The sequence below is a fragment of the Megascapheus bottae genome, chromosome 5 (genome assembly GCF_031878675.1).
Source record: "Megascapheus bottae isolate mThoBot1 chromosome 5, mThoBot2.hap1, whole genome shotgun sequence".
Lineage (NCBI taxonomy): Eukaryota > Metazoa > Chordata > Mammalia > Rodentia > Geomyidae > Megascapheus > Megascapheus bottae.
The window spans coordinates 82553494-82572375 of NC_143513.1; the positions used below are offsets into that span (position 1 = coordinate 82553494).

Here is an 18882-nt window from a genome sequence, read left to right on the forward strand (position 1 = left end):
GGTGAGTTTGGAGTAGTTTTGTGTTTTCTGTAGTTTATGTAAAGAGCAGGGAGAATGGAACAGAGCCAGTGTTATTAAAAAAGTAGCTAGATGCTGAGTAGAATGGTTCACCTGTGATCCCAGCGTCTCAGGATGCTGAGAGCTGAGGATCCTGATTCAAAGCCTGCCCAGGCAGGGAAGTCTGAGAGTCTTTATCTTCAATGAATCACCAAAACAGGCCAAAGGACAACTGTGGCTCTCCTAAGCAAAAAAGCTCAGGGACAGTGTCCAGGCCTGGAGTTTAGGCCTCAGGACCTGCCCACACAAGAACAACAAAAGCCAGTCCTGAAGCGGGGCCCATGGGAATTGATCTCCTGTTTGGAGAGTGTCTGAAGGAGAACGTAATACAGAGACATGGCCGGATCCAGGTACTCTATGTGGGGGGAAAAAAAAAGGAATTGGACCAACTGCACTTAAGCATTTATTTCTCTAAGCTTACTTTTTTTTTAAATAAGGGTTCTCCTATTAGTACAAATGGAGTTAGGCACCCTGAGGACCTGAAACTCAGGTTTACATCAGGTTTACGCCAGGGTGCAAGTCAGGAGGCCGGCACTGCCGCAGTCAGGTTGTCATTCCTGGATAGGTTTCAGACCTGTGGTCCCCTGTTCCACTATGAGTCTAACCTGCGATGACCTAGGAAGGAAAAAGCTGAAAGGCAGCGGGAAGGATGGGCAAAGAGAAGGGGGGGAAGGCCCTGGGAAGGGCATCTGCCGGGGGTGACACTGGGTGGCGCTGGAGTTGGCTCCCACCAGCGCCACTGTGTTTGAAGGTCTCGATGCTGCCCAGGCATATCAGGGGAGTCGTCACCTCTGGGGGGGCAGGCCCCCTCTTTGTGGTTTTGAGTCACCCACATAGCACCCTCTGCTGAGGAGCACTAAGTGGCATGTTCCGTGGCTTGCTGGGAAGAAGTCCTTGTAAAGCAGTGGTGGGTAAGGGGTGTGGCCTCTTCTGCTGGCCTGAAGAACTCTGCCTCTCACCCCAACGTTCAAGCGCCATGGATGTGGCTCCGGGCAGACCGGGTACTCGGGCAGCAAGGCGGGGAGGCTGATGTCTGGGACCAGGGTATTTCACCAGAGCGCAGGAAAAGGTTTTCAGGTGGTTTTTTACTCTCCTGTAGGATAAAATGTTCATCTCTCAGCATCTGGGGAATATATAGTGTTTTAGGAGTCAATTGTAATCGTGGTCATTTGCTTCAGTCTCTGTAGTCGCCGTTTACAAATTGTCACGTATTGGATATTTCCCCAGATGATTTGCAAGACAAACTCGAGCATCGCCTGAAGGTTTTTAAGAGGAATATTAAAATAATAAGAAACAAAAATCGAGAGGGGCTGATTCGATCGCGGCTGATCGGAGCGGATCACGCTTCAGGTATGAACGGTGTAGACGCGGCTGTCCAGAGGCTGGTGGTGCCCCGTGCAGTCACCCCTCCGCCCACCGTCGCCTCTGACACTGCTCTGCTCCAGAATGGCTGTTTCAAGGGCTTTAGATCACGCTGGCCTATAGCACAGGCTGAGGCCCCAGATACAAACTCTAAGATGGACTTTTCCATGGGACTCACACCTGAGCAGGAGAGCAAGATGATGGGGCAGGTAGAGCTACAGCTCTTCCCCCACAGGGGAGAAGGGAGTTAAGGCAATGGTGGGGGGGGCCTCTGGGGGGAGGAGCCATGATGGGGTGGTGAGGGAGAGCCAGCCTGAAGGAGAAGGGAAAGGGGGAGGCGGCTCAAGCTCTGGGCACTTGTGAGGGGAAGGGAGGAAGGAAGGAGGTTTCGGGTGAAGGGTGTGGGATGGTGGTGTGGCTCTCAGAAAGGAAATGCCACTGCTCAGAAAAATCCATCTCTGATACCTCCTCCTCCTCCTCCCCCCACAGTGCCTAAACATGGGTGGAGGCTCCCTGGGGAGTGAGTGGCCTGAGTGGTAGCAGACGCCCAAGCTTAGGCTGGAGTCTAAGATCTGCTCCCCACAAGAAGGTCTCAACCACGGGGGGGTCAGGACTTCTAGGTAAGGGGACCAGGTATGGACGCATCATTGTGTGCGAACCCCTACCCTGGGAGCCGGGGCAGTGCCTGGCTAGAAGCAGCAGCTTCACTCCAGCGGGACAGCGGAGCCCTGGACATCCAGGGGGCTGAGTCGGAGCCAGAGAGCAGAGGTCCTTGTGAAGGCATTTTCTTAGTCGTTTTCTCCACAGCCACCATGGCCCAGTTTTTGTTATTTTCTAAGTGCTGGAATGAAGTTCAGCTTGCCCTGCCTCGTTAGGATCCCACCAAACCACTTCTAATCCTTTGGTCATCAGTTTCCGAGGAGCATGCATGGCACGCAGCGCTGGCGTGTGTGTCGGTCGACTGTGCGCACGGCATGTCCGTGCACACGCTGTCCGTGTGTCCCTGCACACGGTATCTCACATTGTTGGACGTAATACAGTAGGTATAGCTTATACGCCCCAGTGCAACTGAAATGCTCACCAAATCCTTACTGCATCCCACCCGTGTGGGCCACTGTGAGTGTGCTTTTCCCGCAGGGGACGTCTTGGTGTTCCTGGACAGCCACTGTGAGGTGAACCGAGTGTGGCTGGAGCCCCTGATGGCAGCCATTGCTGAGAACCACAAGGTGGTGGTGTGTCCCGTGTTGGACGTCATTGACTTCTTAACCCTGCAGTACAAGGCCTCCCCGATCCAGCGCGGGGCCTTTGACTGGAACTTGCAGTTTAAATGGGACACCGTGTTCTCTTATGAGATGGAGGGACCTGATGGAGCAATAAAACCCATCCGGTGAGCTGCTTCCGGGGAAGGAGCGCGGCAGATGGATGGGCACCGGGGCCGGGAAGCACATTCAGCGATCATTCCAGGGATTTCTTGGGCTTTGTGGCATGTTCCTTCTGTCCCTTCTTCACAGCAGAATTTGGTAGATGCTATGTCTCTGAGTGAAAACATGCGTCTTGTCCAGGCCGGTGGCTGCTGGGGTTAGAAGGGGTCTCCAGCTTCCAGCACCCCATCAGAATGCACTGGGCCTCGAAGCACATAATAGGCTTCACCTCAGAGGAAGGAGAAAGCTTTACCCAGCTCAGACCCAAAATACCACTCCATAGGCTAAGATAAACATGACTTTCTTAGATATTTTTGTTCAGGTTCAGAAGATGTATGGTTAACTGTGTGAGCAGCTGACTGACGCTGCTTTTAAGTCTTAAGTCACTGGGTCAGAGTTTGGATACTTCTGCTGCCTTGATGAGGCCCCCTCTGAAGGGTTTTCTTCCAGGCTGCTCCCACCATCCTGCTAACTCTACTGACCTTTTGGCTTCATAGACCAGAAAATTCATTTGTAATATTCTAGTCTAGCAAAGCCTATAGCTTAGAAAGTCCATAATCTTTCTCTCCAGTCTAACTTAGAGCTCTGGGGTCTTATTTAACTTATGGAACCTCTCTGAGCTGTATTTTCCTTATTTGGAGACTAATACTTTACAGGGTTATTACAAGAATAAGATGCATGTGTAAATACACTATTATCTGGTGTCTCCAGGGCTTTCACCTCTCCATTACTGGCATGGTACACCTAGGATGACATCTGGACCTCTGGCCTCTGGCTGCTTCTCCTCCCCCTTAGAGTTGTTTCTTGTGTGGTCCAGGCTTCTGGCCTGGACATCATTTCTACTCTTGCCAGCACCTGGGGGTCCTCCTGCTGCCACCATGAGCTTGGCGTGTCTCCAGCACTAAGCCCATGAGATCTCTGTTCTGCCAAAAGTTTAAGAGACACGGCCTAGTGCTGCTGTGTGGTAAGCCCCTCCTCACACACCCTGGGTCGAGTCTGACCACAATAATGCCCAAGTCTGGCCTCGGCCCTGTTTCAAAGAAAAAGGATGATACCTGATCCTGGATAATGCCTGGTGGTTAATTATGGGCTTGGCTTGAAGACGGAGCTAACTGACACAGGATAAGATAAATGTGAACTAAGCTGGGCACCCATGGCCTATGCCTACAGTCCCAGCTACTCAGAAGGCCGGAAATCAAGAGCTTAATCTTTGCTTCTAATCTAATTTAGACAAATACCAGTGACTCTGGTATTTGACTGTGAAAAAACTGGAAGTAGAGCTGTAGCTCAAGTTAAAGTGCTAGCTATGAGCAAAAAAGCCAAGGGAGAGTGAGAGGCCCTGGTGCATGTACACACACACACACACACACACACACACACACACACACACACACACACACACGAGCGCGCGATGAATCAAGAATTGGAAGGAATACTTGTGAAATTCTACAAAAATTTGTGCAGGAACCACATGGACACAACGGCCTTCAGCATGATCACATACTTCTCATAGTTCTTAAAAATTTTCCTAACCCCGTGCCAAGACATCTCTGCTCCTTACCCCTCAAGGATTCATTGTTAGCAGATGCACCAATCAGGATGCCCACCACGCAATGGCCAATCAGGATGATACACATCACCCACACACACCATTCTATGGGCTAGACAGGAATATGCCCATCACAGCATATATAGCCTATTACCTCTCCCAACTGAAAAAGGAGACAGCATTGTTTTGCCCCTACTTCCTGTCAGCTAACTGCCCTTTCTTGCTCTCTTTTTGGTATTAAGTTCTCTGGGAAGAGATGTCAGTGTCAGTGTCATTATCTACAGTACCCTTAAACTCCTTTTTTATTGGTCAGTCATGGGGCTTGAACTCTGGGCCTGAGTACTGTCCTTGAGATCTTCAGCTCAAGGCCACTGCCGTACTCCTAGAGCCACAGCCCCACTTCCCATTTTCTAGTGGTTAGTTGGAGATAAGAATCTCACCTTCTTTAGTGCTGGGTTGGCTTTGAACCATACTTCTCAGATCTCAGCCTCTTGAGTAGTTAGGATTACAGGAACAAGCCACCGCATCCAGCAATGCTCTTAAACTCTTAACTGTTATTTCTTTAGCTTAATTCAATCCGGCTTTGTTCACTTACGAATGGGACTGTGACTATGTGTTGTACAGAGTTGACCCCAATGCTCAGTTCTCAATCTTCACCCCACTGTCAACCTTGCTGGCAGTATTTGATGCTGCAGGTCTCCCTTCACTTTGACACACAGCCTTCTGTTGGCCTCTGGGATACCCCAATCACTTGGCTTTCTTCCTCCCGCTCTAGCCATTGCTTCCTACCTCCTCTGCTGAGTTCACTGTAGCTCTCCGGGTTCTTACATTGAGGGGCTCAGAGACCAGTCCCTGGTCTTCTCTTCCTCCACTGACTTACCATGGTCTCAACCATCTTATGCTCATAATGCAGCCCAGCCTCTCTCAGAACTCCAGCTCATGCATCCAACCAGACTCAGAGGTCTGGGTACTTGGAATCCATACTGCACGACTGAATAGACATCTCAGAAGTCTTACCTGGTGCAATGGCTCATGACTGTCATCCTAGCTACTCAGGAAGTATGAGGATTGTGGTTCAAAGCCAGCCTGGGCAGGAAAGTCCTTGAGCCTCTTATCTCTAATTAACCACCAGAAAATTGGAAGTGCTGCTGTGGCTCAAAGTGGTAGAGTGCTATCCATGTTTATCACTGCATTGTTCACAATAGCCAAGGTATGGAAACAACCCAGATGCTCCACTGCAGATGAATGGATCAAAAAATTGGGTACCATCTTGTTATGTTTAAAACATAACAAGGGGGTTTGTATCCCACCGCTGCCACCAAAAAATTAAAATTAAAATAAGAAAAATAAAAAGAGGGGCGGGGAGTTTGGCCTAGTGGTAGAGTGCTTGCCTAGAATGCATAAAGACCTGGGATCAGTTCCTCAGTACCACATACATAGAAAAAAGCTGGAAGTGGTGCTATAGCTCAAGTAGTAGAGCTCTAGCCTTGAGAAAGTCCAAGGGCAGGGCTCAGGCCCTGAGTTCGAGGCCTAGGACTGGCAAAAAAAAAATAACGAGAAATGACAAAGCAAACAGGACTCAAAAAACAAATACACAATGAGACTAAAAAAGGACAGTCTTGGGAGCAAAGCATCAGGTTATTAAGGTGTGAAGAGCCGACACGTTTTTCTTATGTAAAGCATGAAGTCAGGCTGGGCATAGTGGCTCACACCTGTAATCCTAGCTACTCAGGAGGCTGAGATCTGAGGATCAAGGTTCAAAGCCAGCTGGGGCACAAAAGTCCATGAGACTTATCTCCAATAACCACCAGAAAACCACCTGTGTGGCTGTGGCTCAAGGGGCAGGCAGTAGCCTTGAGCTAAAGAGCTCAGGGACAGAGCCCAAGCCCAGTGGTCAAGCCCCATTACACTACAAAAACAAATAAAAAAACCTGAGGTTTTGATATTTTTCGTTATTCATTAGATTTGTAGATCAGGGGTCAGGAACATAGCCCAGTGGTGAAGTGTTTGTCTAGCATGCACAAAGCACTGTGTTCAATTCCTCAGTACCACATAAGCTGGAAGTGGTGCTGTGGCTCAAGTGGTAGAGCTCTAGCCTTGAGCTAAATAGCTCAGGGACAGTGCCTGGACCCTGAGTTCAAGCCCTAGGACTGAAAAAAAAAAAGAATGATGATTCTTATCAGTATGAATGTAAAAACAATTATGTGATGGTACCGAAGTATAACTATGCCAACTACTTTGAAATATACATAATCACTCAATCATGAAAAAGGAAAAAAAAAGTAGGAGAGTGCTAGCCTTGAGCAAAAGAGCTTCTGGGCCCTAAATTCCAGCCCAGCCCCATTACCACCAAAACAACAACGAACAAACCAGTTTGTTCACTCACTCAGCCACAGTATTTTCCATCTCCATGGACAGCAACCCCACTTGTCATAGTACAGGCCAAAGATGGACTCAGCCTTGATTTTTCTCTTCTTCTAACACTCCATGTCCCACCCATAAGCAAATCTGTTAGTGCTATCTTCAAGCCAAGCCAGCAACTACTACCCAGGATCAGATCTCATCCTTTATCTATGAAACACAAGTGACAAGTTGTAACTGGTTTCCTTCCCTCTGCCGGTTCTGCCTTTAAGCACAAAGGGGTCTTCCTGGCTTTCTCCTTACACACCACAAATGCATTCATAATTATCTTCAAGCTACTTATTCTGTTATTACTGGGACTCTAAGTGTTGGTGGACAACAGAAGTGTTCTCAGAAGTAAATATTACAGTTCACTTAGTGCTGTTAGGAAAGAAGAGCTCTAATACTACTGCTGAGTTCAATTCTCATCCTATGAGGAATTCTTACTGTAAACATCACTGTGTAGAAAGACAATCCTGGGACTAGGAATGTGGCTTAGTGGTAGAATGCTTGCTTAGCACGCACGAAGCCCTGGGTTCGATTCCTCAGTATTACATATACAGAAAAAGCTGGAAGTGGTGCTGTGGCTCAAGTGGTAGAGGGCTAGTCTTGAGGGAGAAGCAGCTCAGGGAGAGTGCCCAGGGGCTAAGTTCAAACCACAGACCTGACCAAAAAAAAGAAGAAGAAAGGGCTGGGAGTTTGGCCTAGTGGTTAAAGTGCTTGCCTAGCATGCACGAAGACCCGGGTTTGATTCCTTGGTACCACATACCTAGAAAAAAGCTGGAAGTGGTGCTGAGGTTCAAGTGGTAGAATGCTAAGCCTTGAGAAAGTCCAAGGACAGTGCTCAGGCCCTGAGCCCAAGCCCAGGACTGGCAAAAAAAAAAAAAAAGAAGAAGAAGAAGTAAAAAGAAAGACAATCCTTATAACATACAGCTTACAAATCCCACTCACAGTAGCAATTGCATATACATGTGTACATTCATATATTTACGTATATTTCTATATGTAGCAAAACAGTTATCCCAGGTGATGAAAAATCTGCATGTTGAAAACCAACAACTATTGAAGGAGATATAAATAAGCGAGACACACTGTGCTTATAGACTAGAAGGCTTAACGTGGTTAAAATGTCCAGTCCTGAGAGCAATCCACATGCTCATTGTGCTTCTACAGAATACCAAAGGACATTCGCACAGAAGCACAAAACATAATCTTCAAATTTGTATGACGTCACAAAGGATAAAGGCCTTGAAGAAAATGAAAGCAAGGGCATCCATCATATTATCTGACTTCAAAGTAGCATGGACCTGGTATACATGTAACCCAATGGAATAGAAAACCTCAACAGAAATCCATACATCCATAGACTACTGGTTTTCAACAATGGTGATCAAAAAATATATTGCACCCAAGATGGCTTCTTCAACAAATGGTCTGGTAGAGCGGGGTATCCACGTGCTAAAGAATAATGCTAGAAGCTGAGCATGGCTGGGCATGCCCCAAATCCTAGTACTTAGGAGTAAAACTTGGTCTTCAAAATACAAGGGCTGAAGATAAGAGCTCAAGAGGTAAAGTGGCTAGAATGACAAAACTCTGGGTTTCATCGTTAGCACTGCCAAAAAAACTGTGGCTTCACAGAAGTAAGAAATAGTTATTGGAGTCTGTTGGACAATTTGTACAAAGTTACAGTTAGACAAGATGAATAAGATTTGGAGTTCTTTTGTACAAAATAACTACAGTCAATAATATATATTTCAAAATAGCTAGAAGAGAGGATTCTGAATGTTTTACTACAAAAAATGATCAGTGTTTAAGATGACGGAAATGCTATACCTGCTTGCATATTACATAATTTATAACATTTATTAAAATACCACATAGTACCTAACTGTGTATTTAACTGGAAACACACAAATGCACACATACACACAAAGAGCATATTGCTTATATAATTTGTTGAGAGCTAAATAAAGGTTGGCACCTACTTCTAGGTACTTTACCTTTTAAGTATCTTATATACTCACATATTTATCCAAATACATATTTGGTTACTAGTTTTTAACTCTATTATCACTATTATTTACTTTTTCAGGAAAGTTTATTGAATTGGTCCAATCTTTATGTCTTCTTTCTAGATCACCTGCAATGTCAGGAGGGATTTTTGCTATATACAGGCCTTATTTTTATGAGATTGGACAGTATGACAAGGACATGAATCTTTGGGGAGGAGAAAATGTGGAGATTTCACTAAGGGTAATTTCAGCTTTTTCTTTGTGTGTGTGTGTGTGTGTGTGTGTGCATGCATGTGTGTGCATGTGTGTCCATGTGTTTGTGCATGTGCATGCTGGTCCTGGGGCTTGAACTCAGGGCCTGGTCACTGTCCCTGAACTTGTTTGCTCAAGACTAGTACTCTACTACGTGAGCCGTGACTCCAGTTCTGGCTTCTCAGTGGTGAAATGGAGAGGAGTCTCACAGACTTTTCTGCCTGGGCTGACTTAGACCTGTGATCCTCAGATCTTGGCCGCCTACGTGGCTAGGATTATAGATGGGAGTCACTGGTGCTGGCTGTTTTGTTATTTTTAATGTATGATGCAGGAAATTAATGATAATTTTATTGTCATGGTAATTGTATTTTTTGACAGTCCTGGGGCTTGAACTCAGGGCCTGAGCACTGTCCTTGGGCTTTCCTCAAGGCTACTGTTCTACCACTTGAGCCCAGCACCACTTCTGGCTTTTCTATGTACGTGGTACCAAGGAATTGAACCTAGGGCTTTGTGCATGCTAGGCAAGCACTCTACCATTAGGCTACACTCTTGGCCCTGGTAGTTGTATTCTTATTCTAGTCTTTTTCTGTTTGTGTCCTGTTTCCCTTTTCATTCCTTCTTTGTGCTAGTTACTTCATTCTTCTTTTCTTTTTCTCCCAGTGTAAGGGTTTAACTCAGGGCCTTATGATTGCCTGGCTTCTTGTTTGGCTGATGGTCTACCACTTGAGCTTTCTCCTGGTTCTTGTGGACATGGAATCTTAAAGACTTTTCTGTTGGGGCTGGCTTTGAACTCTGATCCTCCACATCTCAGCCTCTGGGGTATCTAGGGTTACAGGCGTGAGCCATGAACCAGACTCCTTCACACTGCTTCCCGCAGTATGCACACAGGCATGTCGAGAGAGCCACCAGCCCCATTCAGTGGTACCCCATCAGTTTGCTGCATCCATCGGTCACCCCCTCCCACCCCATTTGCACACTCCCTTCTGGGCCAGGCAGTGTGTTAGAACACACATGGACACATACGTCTTTGGGACTTTTTGCTCTATTTGGTTTATTACAACTGCAGATGGAATGTCCCTCTTTTAGGTATTAAAAACTCAATAAACACACCCTGTGTCTCAAAACAACCAATTTTGGAATGGCATGTGCGTGTATGAAAAGCAAATGCATCCGTCTGTGACTACGGCCTCCACAGGCAGCAGCACTGTCAGCGCCCAGGGTTGTTGCCAGCCACTCCACGTCTAATGGTCCTCACGCACCTGAAGTGTGCCGGCCTCTTCCTGAGCCACCATGCCTGGCAGGAGCTCTCTCTTGCTTGATCTCCTATCTGCACACCTGTACACCCACCTTTACTTCTCCTCGGCTGTCACAGGAGGCCTCACACCCTGTGTCCTGTGACTGTGCCCAGGGGGGACCCGGAGTGTTACAGGCCCTGCCCTCCAGTCACGCACATGGACCCTGCAGGACAGACTGTCTCAGAAGTCTTCTCTGTCTTAGGAGAGCATCCCCTGCTCCCCTTCCTCTGTCATCTGCCCTCAGTTTCTTGTTGCTGCTTTGAGACCAAGGGTTGGTACTCAGCACTCTGGCCCTGGGAAGTCCCGCTGGTAGCTAACATGTGTCGTATTTAAGCTCTGATGAGTGAGAACCTGTACTGTGAGCAGAGCCAGGGCCTCCATCTACAAGCCAGCCACCAGGCCCAGGTTCTCACCCCTACTACAATCTGCACCCAGCAGATGTGGCTGCCAGCCCTGTTTAGGACTTCTCTGCTCAGGCAGAGAACTTCTAACAGCACCCCTGCCTCAGCCCTCAGGCTGACACTGTAGTTTTGGCCTAGGAGTGTTTGGGGGGAATTCTAAGTTCAATTCTGCCATCACTCAAGGAGTATTCCTTTTAGTTACACTGTGCTGGGCTCTCAGAGATACCACCCTTGTCTGTTCACCACTCAGCACACACACACACACACACACACACACACACACACACACACACACACACACACACACGAGCACAGTGCTGAGCCAAGCCCTGGTAACTCATACCTGTAATCCTAATTGCCCAGCAGGTTGAGATCTGAGGGCTGTGGTTCAAAGCCAGCCCAGGCAGGAAAGTCTGTAAGATTACCTAACCAGCAAAGAGCCAGCCTTGAGCAAAAAAGTTATAGGAGAGCTCCCTGGTCCTGAGTTCAAGCTCCGATACTAGCGCAAGACAAAGCAAGGTGCTAAAACATAGTAGCACACACTGAAATTAGCTGTCCGCACAAGGACACTGTGCAACAGGCTGGAGACTGGAAGTGTGACTCAGAATGCCAGATTTAATCAAAATGCTACATGAGATCTGAGGCCCTGAGTTCAGGCCCAGTGTGTGCAGGTGGCTGGAAACCAGAGCATTTGCATTTCCCTTTCACATATCCAGTGGCCAGGGTTGCTGCTTTAAGCAAGGACTTCATCTCTGGGCATGCTCTGGATGGCAGAAATGAAAAAACCAAGTCAAACCCCACAGCGTGTTCAGGCCTCTGGGTGTGTGCTGTGAGCAGCAGTTTCCTGGCCAAAGCAGACTCCAAGTACATGTGTCAGGAAAATTTCTGCTGCCCCAAGGTGAAGCTTGGAAAGTGAGCCAATGTTTGCTAAACGTTCAAGTTTCTGGAAAGAACAGCTAAGTGGATAGAGATCCTCTTTACTAAAACAAAGCTGTGAACAAGGTTGCCTCATGTCAGTTAGCTTTGCCTACCTAACAATCTACCCCAATGCAGTGGCTTGAAACTACAAGCAATTCTCTAGCTTCCAAATCATTGTGTCACCCCAGCAGGGCTGGTCTTAGCTACTGTGTTTACCTGAAGGCTCAGGGACAGCCAGTGCAGTGAGGACCACTCAGCCTTGCATTGCTGAGCAGGCTAGCCCAGGCTCATAGACACTGCAGAGGTAACAAGAATTGCAAAATGAACCATAAGCCAAAGCAAGCTGCCAGGTCAAAATCAGAGACAAGAATGGAGAACAGATAATACTACAGACCCACAGTAACACAAATAGTGTGGTGGTGGCACAAAACATTCACATGGACCAATGGGACAGAAGATTTGGGATTAACCCCATGTGGCTAGAGCCAAGTATTTTTGACAAAGGTACCCAAAATCATACATGAAAAAAAGATAGTGGGTTCAATTCCTCAGTACCACATACACAGAAAAAGCCAGAAATGGTGCTGTGGCTCAAGTGGTAGAGCTCTAGCCTTGAGAAAGCCCAGGGAGAGTGCTCAGGCCCTAAGTTCAAGCCCCACGATTGGCCAAAAAAAAAAAAAAAAAGACAGCCTCTTCAATAAGTGGTGCTCAGGAAACTAAACATGTACGCGTCTCTCACCCTGCACAAAGTCAACTTAAAGTCCAAATGTTGGTGGCTCACACTTGTAATCCTACCTACTCAGGAAGCTGAGATCTGAGGATCATGGTTTGAGCAGAAAAGTCCTTAAGAATCTGATTACTACCAGCAAAACACTGGAAATGGAGGTAGGGCTCAAATGATAGTCAGTCTTGAGCAAAAAAGCCAAGTGGTAAACAGGCGCTAGTGGCTCAACCTGTAATCCTGGCTACTCAAGAGGCTGAGATCTGAGGATCATGATTTGAGGTTGGGCTGGGCAGGAGAATCTGTGTTTAGACAAAGTTTATCGGTTGTCTTTCCTATCAAAACACCTTAGTACGGTCTTGGCTTTCCTTTGTTCAGATCTGGATGTGCGGAGGCCAACTCTTGGTCATTCCTTGCTCTCGAGTGGGGCATATCAACAGGAAGCACAAGGAAGGAAGCTTCGCTATCAGGAAGGTCATTATCCAGAACTACCTGAGAGTGGTCCACGTCTGGCTGGATGAGTACAAGGTGAGGAGCGCCGGGACGTGAGCCTCGACCACAACGGGCTTGGCTGCAAGACACGATTGTCTCTCCACATTCAAATGTTTCTGCTTTGTCACTTAATTGGGCCCCTCAACCACCTATCCCTTATTCCATTTTGAACTAGTCAATTCTAAGCTCCTATCCTTGCATTTCATTTTTGACCATTTAACTTCTAAAGAAATTCAAGTTCCTTAAAAATAATTGGCCAAAAGAAGAAATCTTTTGGGGTCGGGAGTGTGGCCTAGTGGTTGAGTGCTTGCCTAGCATGCACAAAGACCGGGGTTTGATTTCTTGGTGCTACATACATAGAAAAAAAGCTGAGGCTTAAGTGGTAGAGCTCTAGCCTTGAGAAAATCCAATGACAGGGCTCAGGCTCTGAGCTCAAGCCCAGGACTGGCAAAAAAAAAAAAATCTCTTTTCTTTTTTTCCCCTAGCTCTATCCTCCCTGTCCCCAATAGACCTGGAAATAGCCATTCCCCCCCCCAAGAAACCAGCCCCCTTCTCCCCTAACCCCAGATGTCAAGCTAGATTGCTCTCCTTACTGTCAATTTTTCAAGTGGTGTGGATCCTGCTGATCTTAGAAATATGGAGAACCTCTGTCAACAAAGACTTCCCTCTCTTCCTGTCTCTCTCCTTTCTTCCTTTCCTTCCTTCCCCTTCCTTCCTTCTTTCCTCTCCTCCCACCCTCCTCTCTCTTTCCCTCTATATTCATCCTCTCATCCATCCATCCATCCATCCACCCATCCAACCTACCTTCCTTCCTTCCTTCCTTCCTTCCTTCCTTCCTCCCTCCATCCCTCCCTCGACTTTGAACTCAGGGCCTGCACAAAGCTCTATCAGAGCTTTGTCCCCATGTATGCGTCCCCATTGATTAGGCACACACCAGGACATTGAGTGCATGTCCATCCATCCAAGTATAAAGCACAGCAAATAAGGACAGAAGCCCCAACAAGACCTAGCTTCAGATAAATGGAGACACACAAGAACCTTTCTGTGACAGTGTATGTCCTGGTCTTCATCTGATGTATTCATATAATTCTGCTCTGAAGTTATCAAAAGAACACTGTTTTGTAGCCAAGAAAATGTCCATTAAAATGAACTACTTCTACAGCACCACTCAGCTTGGTGACGTTTAAAGTCTGACAGGACCAAGTGTTAGTGGGAATATTAATTATTCCAAGTACCATTTTGGGGGGTTGGTTGTGGGGCCCGGATACTGCCCCTGAGCTTTCTTGTGCTCAAGGTTAGAAGTCTACCACTTGAGCCAAAGCACCACTTTCAGTTTTTGAGTCATTAACTGGAAATAAGAGTCTCGTGGGGACTTTTCTGCCCAACTCCATTTTGTACATACAGGAATGCAAGGTTATGTGTGCTGGCCTCTGGGAACAACAATGCTTCCCAGCAACCAGGTTTATGCTGGCCAGAGCTGAATACAGCTCAATGCTCAACAAGAGCAGTAGGGGACATGGACACATTCGGTCAGTACTGTTCTGCAGCAATGAAAATGCTCTGACCTGGGCTTTGCAGGTGAGAGCACGGCTCACTCGGAATAGTAATGACACAATATGGAATACAGACTGTAACAGTCCCTCTCTAGAGTGATTAAACTCTATGGTTATGCATGCTAAATTACTCTTTAACGCATATACACACTAGATGTTGTTTTCTCTCTTTGTGTCGCCCTCCGCTGGCTTGACCTTGCCCTGTAGCCCAGACTGATAGTCCTGTCTCCTCCTCTCTTATGGTATAGAAAAACTCTGCCATGCCAAACTTTTTTTCATTGACTAGACTCATACAATATTTTGTCCTATTTTTTCACTTATTATTGTAGTCTGAAAATATCCTTTAAAAGCAGGTTTCAGATTAGAACATACACAAAAAAAGATCTTCCTCTTAAAAGTGTTTTTGATATACCAGATTGGTATCGCTGGGAAATGGTCAGATCATCAAGGCACTATGATTACCACCATATCTTCTTGTTGTGTGCTGGTATTGGGGCTTGAACTTAGGGCCTTGTGCTCTTGCTAAGCTTTTTTACTCAGCTGCGCTCACTTGAACTACACCTCGACTTCTGGCGTTTTGCTGGAGCAATGGGGTGAGCTATTGGCCCTGTGACAGATTTGTCTGCCTGGACTGACTTTGAACTGTGATCCCCAAATGTCAGCCTCCTGAGTAGCTAGGATCACAGATGGGATCCGTTGGTATCTGACTTACCTCGTTCTTTTCTAATCAGACTGCATTTATAGATGGCTTTTGAACATGGTAGATGTGTGGATGACTTTGGGCCAGAGCTAGCTCTTACCCACTTTTTTTTGGGGGGGTCAGTCAGGGTCTTGAACTCAGGGCCTCGATGCTTTCTGTGAGCTTTTCAGCTCCAGCTAGCACTCTACGGCTTTGAGCCACAGTGCCACTTCCTGTTTTCTGGTGGTTAACTAGAGTAAGAGGCTCAAGAACTGTCTTGCCCTGGCTGGCTTCTGTAGTGGCTAGTGACCCACAAGCACCTGGCTGAAATGAACACATTCTAGACAAACCTTTTTGGAATTGTGTCTACCATGAGTTAACATGGGCAGATCGTCTACATGCCATTGGCATTGTCTTTAGCTGTGGATGACAGCCTGTCTGTCCATGAAGGGACAGCTCTTACAGTCTGATAGGCTACAATGGCTGTGTCACTGTCCAACATGGCAGCTCAATTCTTTAAGCCTAGTTTCTTGGGAAGTGAAAATGGTAGTGTGAAATCAACCTTGGCACAAAAGTTTGTGAGACTACACCAGTGCTAAGTGTGGTGGTATGCATGTGCCATGCTCAATGTCTGGGCCCAGTGGTGTGAGCCTGTCATCTCCAGTGACCTGGGAAGCCCCAGGGTGAGGACCACATCCCAACCAATGCAACTTCAAAGTAACCAAGGCAAGAAGGGGCCAAAAGTATTGCCTCAATGACAGAGTGCCTGCCTAACAACCATGCGGGAAGTTCAATCCCCAGTTCCATACACAAATGAAACTCTCATTGCTTTCAATTCCATTTAGTCATGAACAATCTCAAACTCATTTATGCATTTGTTATTTCCTTCCTGTCAACTCTAATCATCAGCAATTGCTGAGTTGTTTCCTAAGTTTTGTAAAAGAGGTACTGGTAACTAGTTAATTTAAAAGCAATAGGTTGTATGACGCTTGTGAAGTCTGGGTGAATGACCAGGCACCAAAATGTTTCCCAAGGCCATCCAGGCCTTCTCCGCTCCAACATGATGGCCCTGATAGACCATCCCCCCCCCCACACGCACACCTGGAGACTCAGTGGCAGAATGCAACAGAAAAGCCTGGGAGAGCCCAGCATGGCTGCACAGAGCACACTGAAGTGGATGAGCCTGTGCAGCTCTCTTCAGTACCGTGGTTATCCCATGTGGAGGCACAGGGCATGCACGGGTGTGCATGCACTGGTGGGCATGCACAAGTCTTGGAGACACAAGGGTTCTGCTTTCTAGGAATCCTTGGTTGTCTTGGAAGGCCTCTGAATATGGGGCCAAGGAGTCCCTTATGCTTTATCCTTAACACTCAAGTGAGAAACAGAAACACCAACCAGGAGCTGGGCCTGGTGGCTTACACGTATGTATGATCCTAGCTACTTGGGATGCTGAGATTAATTGGAGAGTCATTTGAGACTAACCTTGGCAAAAAGTTTATAAGATTCCATCTTAATCAATAAAAATCTGCGTACAGTGGCACATGCCTGCCATTCCAGCTATGTAGGAACCAGAAATAGGAGGAATGACAGAGCCGCTCCACCTAAACCATCACACCCAGCCCTGCTCTGACCAGGGAGAGACGAGTTGTGGGTGTGAGTACTGAGCACAGAGGAGAAAGGGAGCAGGATCCACTGTGGCAGGCACGGTGGCTCCCCCGCCCCTGGAAAGCAGGGGCCCTCTTCCCAGGCCTACTGTGCACCATGACACGGCACTGTCTCACTGCAGGCACTGTGGCAGGTGCCAACACAGGTCCTGGGCACTAGTAAGCAAAAACCGAGCTCCTGTAGGGTGTCCCACCTTGCTGTGTGCCTTTCAGTTCCAATGGTAAAAACACAGGTTTCTGTCCATCTGTGTTCTAGGTTGCAGGGCTTAGGCTCAGAGCCCTGTCACTGTCTTGAGCTCTTTCACACTTGGCTAGCATTCTACCCATTGGGCCAGCTCTACTACTGGCTTTCTTGGTAGTTAACTGGAGCTCAGAGTTTCATGGACTTGGTTGCCTGGGCTGGCTTCAAACTGCAACCCTCAAATCTCAGCCACCTGACTAGCTAGGCTCATAGGTGCTTCTCTGTTTGATTTCATGGTCTGATTATCAAAAATTTGTCTTGCTTAATGAGATGACCTTTTGTTTTCATTTAGGACAATTTTTTCCTTCAGAATCCTTCTTTGAAACTGATGAATTATGGTGACATTAGCAAACGGGTTGAATTAAGGAACCAACTACGTTGCAAGTCATTCCAGTGGTATTTGGACACTCTTTTCCCAGATCTGGAGGCATTTATGAACAAAGAAAGAGAGGAACCAAGATAATTTTTGTGAATAAAGAGCAAAAACATCTTCCAGTCCTTCAACACGGTAGCGTCAGAGAACAAGCTTGGACCATCAGGGAATTACGTGAATGAAGTGAGCAATACAACCAGGGTGACCCACGTCTCCAGAGCCTTTTCCTGCTCGTCCAAAGCCCATTTCTGTGCCTGGCCATCAAGCTGGCGAAGGACACCTGTAGCACTGCCCGTAGTGCCTCCCTTGTTGCCAGTGTACATGCGGGCTGCCTCCTGGCTGAGGATCTGATGTCCACCCTCTTGCCTGGGCATCCCAGGTCAGTCTTCCAGACTGACTTCCCATTTGTTCCAGGGCCTTCTGCGCGCCTCAGCCTGTGTCATCCTGATAGTTTGTTATTCTATGCGCCGACTCGTACCTATTATGCTATGGCTGGGGAGAAGCAGCAGGTAACCCTATCCGTTGTTTCTTTGGGGTTCACCTTGAGTTGAGGTGTTTCAAAAGAGGAAAGAGATTTAATTCACAAAGCGTGGCAGAAAGGAACGGAATGTATTAAAAGGGCCAAAAGGTACATGTGTGTCTGCAGGTATTTCACACAGGGCCCCCAGACATAGTTTAAGATAGAGAAAAGATCAACAAGTCTCCACAGATTGAGATCATCTGTCTCATTTATTAACCTCATTTAGTCAGCAGCTGTTTTGTTCTGGGCCAGGAAGGTGTCTGGGTGCCAGGGTACTGCAGGGAGCTCCCCAGTCCAACATCCCTCCTGGCTGGGGCTTATGGTCTTTGATACAATGTATAACATGAACAAAGAAGAATGGGGTATAATCATTTACCAAAATACTGTACCCAAAAAACCCTATTTCTATATTGGAAAGATGGGCCGATAGATGACTCTGGCGGCCAGAGAAACTTGATGAACTTTGAAAAAACGGATCTGAAGCTCATGCCTGTCTCTCCCCCTCTCTGTTATGTACCTAATACTAAATCTTAGTTGTGTAATGCAAGTTATTTTCGGTGCTGCACAATAACCATAGGTTCTAGAAATGATTCAGCAAGTCTCTTAGACAATCTCTTACTTGGATACTGTTTCAGTTGTTCCTAAAATAGAAAACTGTTATCAGAGTCAACACTAGGTATTTGGAATAAAGGAGATATCTACTTTTTTTTTTTTGCTAGTCCTGGGGCTTGAACTCCCTGAGCTGCTTTTGCTCGAGGCTAGCACTCTACCACTTAAGCCACAGGACTACTTCAGGCTCTGAGCAGTTTATGGGGAATGCTCCTGCCTGCGCTGGCTTACACTCCCTTGGGATGTCTCCTTTGCATTTTAGATATTCTCCTACTCAAGCCAAAATGCCTTTGAAGCTAGAAAATCAGTCTCAGTGGCCCAGAGTGCTTGTGTGCTACAGAGTATGTTGCAGGCTGGGTTCCA

At 47.0% G+C, this 18882-nt stretch overlaps 1 protein-coding gene across 1 annotated transcript in view; it reads left to right on the plus strand.

Annotated features, from left to right (window-relative positions):
• Positions 1–17603, plus strand: part of Galntl5 (polypeptide N-acetylgalactosaminyltransferase like 5) — a 30677-nt gene extending 13074 nt beyond the window's left edge. The window contains exons 5-9 of the mRNA XM_090333568.1: positions 1285–1407; positions 2557–2806; positions 8925–9042; positions 12767–12916; positions 17310–17603. Coding sequence (XP_090189694.1) covers positions 1285–1407; positions 2557–2806; positions 8925–9042; positions 12767–12916; positions 17310–17480 — 812 coding nt within the window. The 3' untranslated portion in view covers positions 17481–17603. The remainder of the gene's footprint in view (positions 1–1284; positions 1408–2556; positions 2807–8924; positions 9043–12766; positions 12917–17309) is intronic.
• Positions 17604–18882: the final 1279 nt, after the last annotated feature.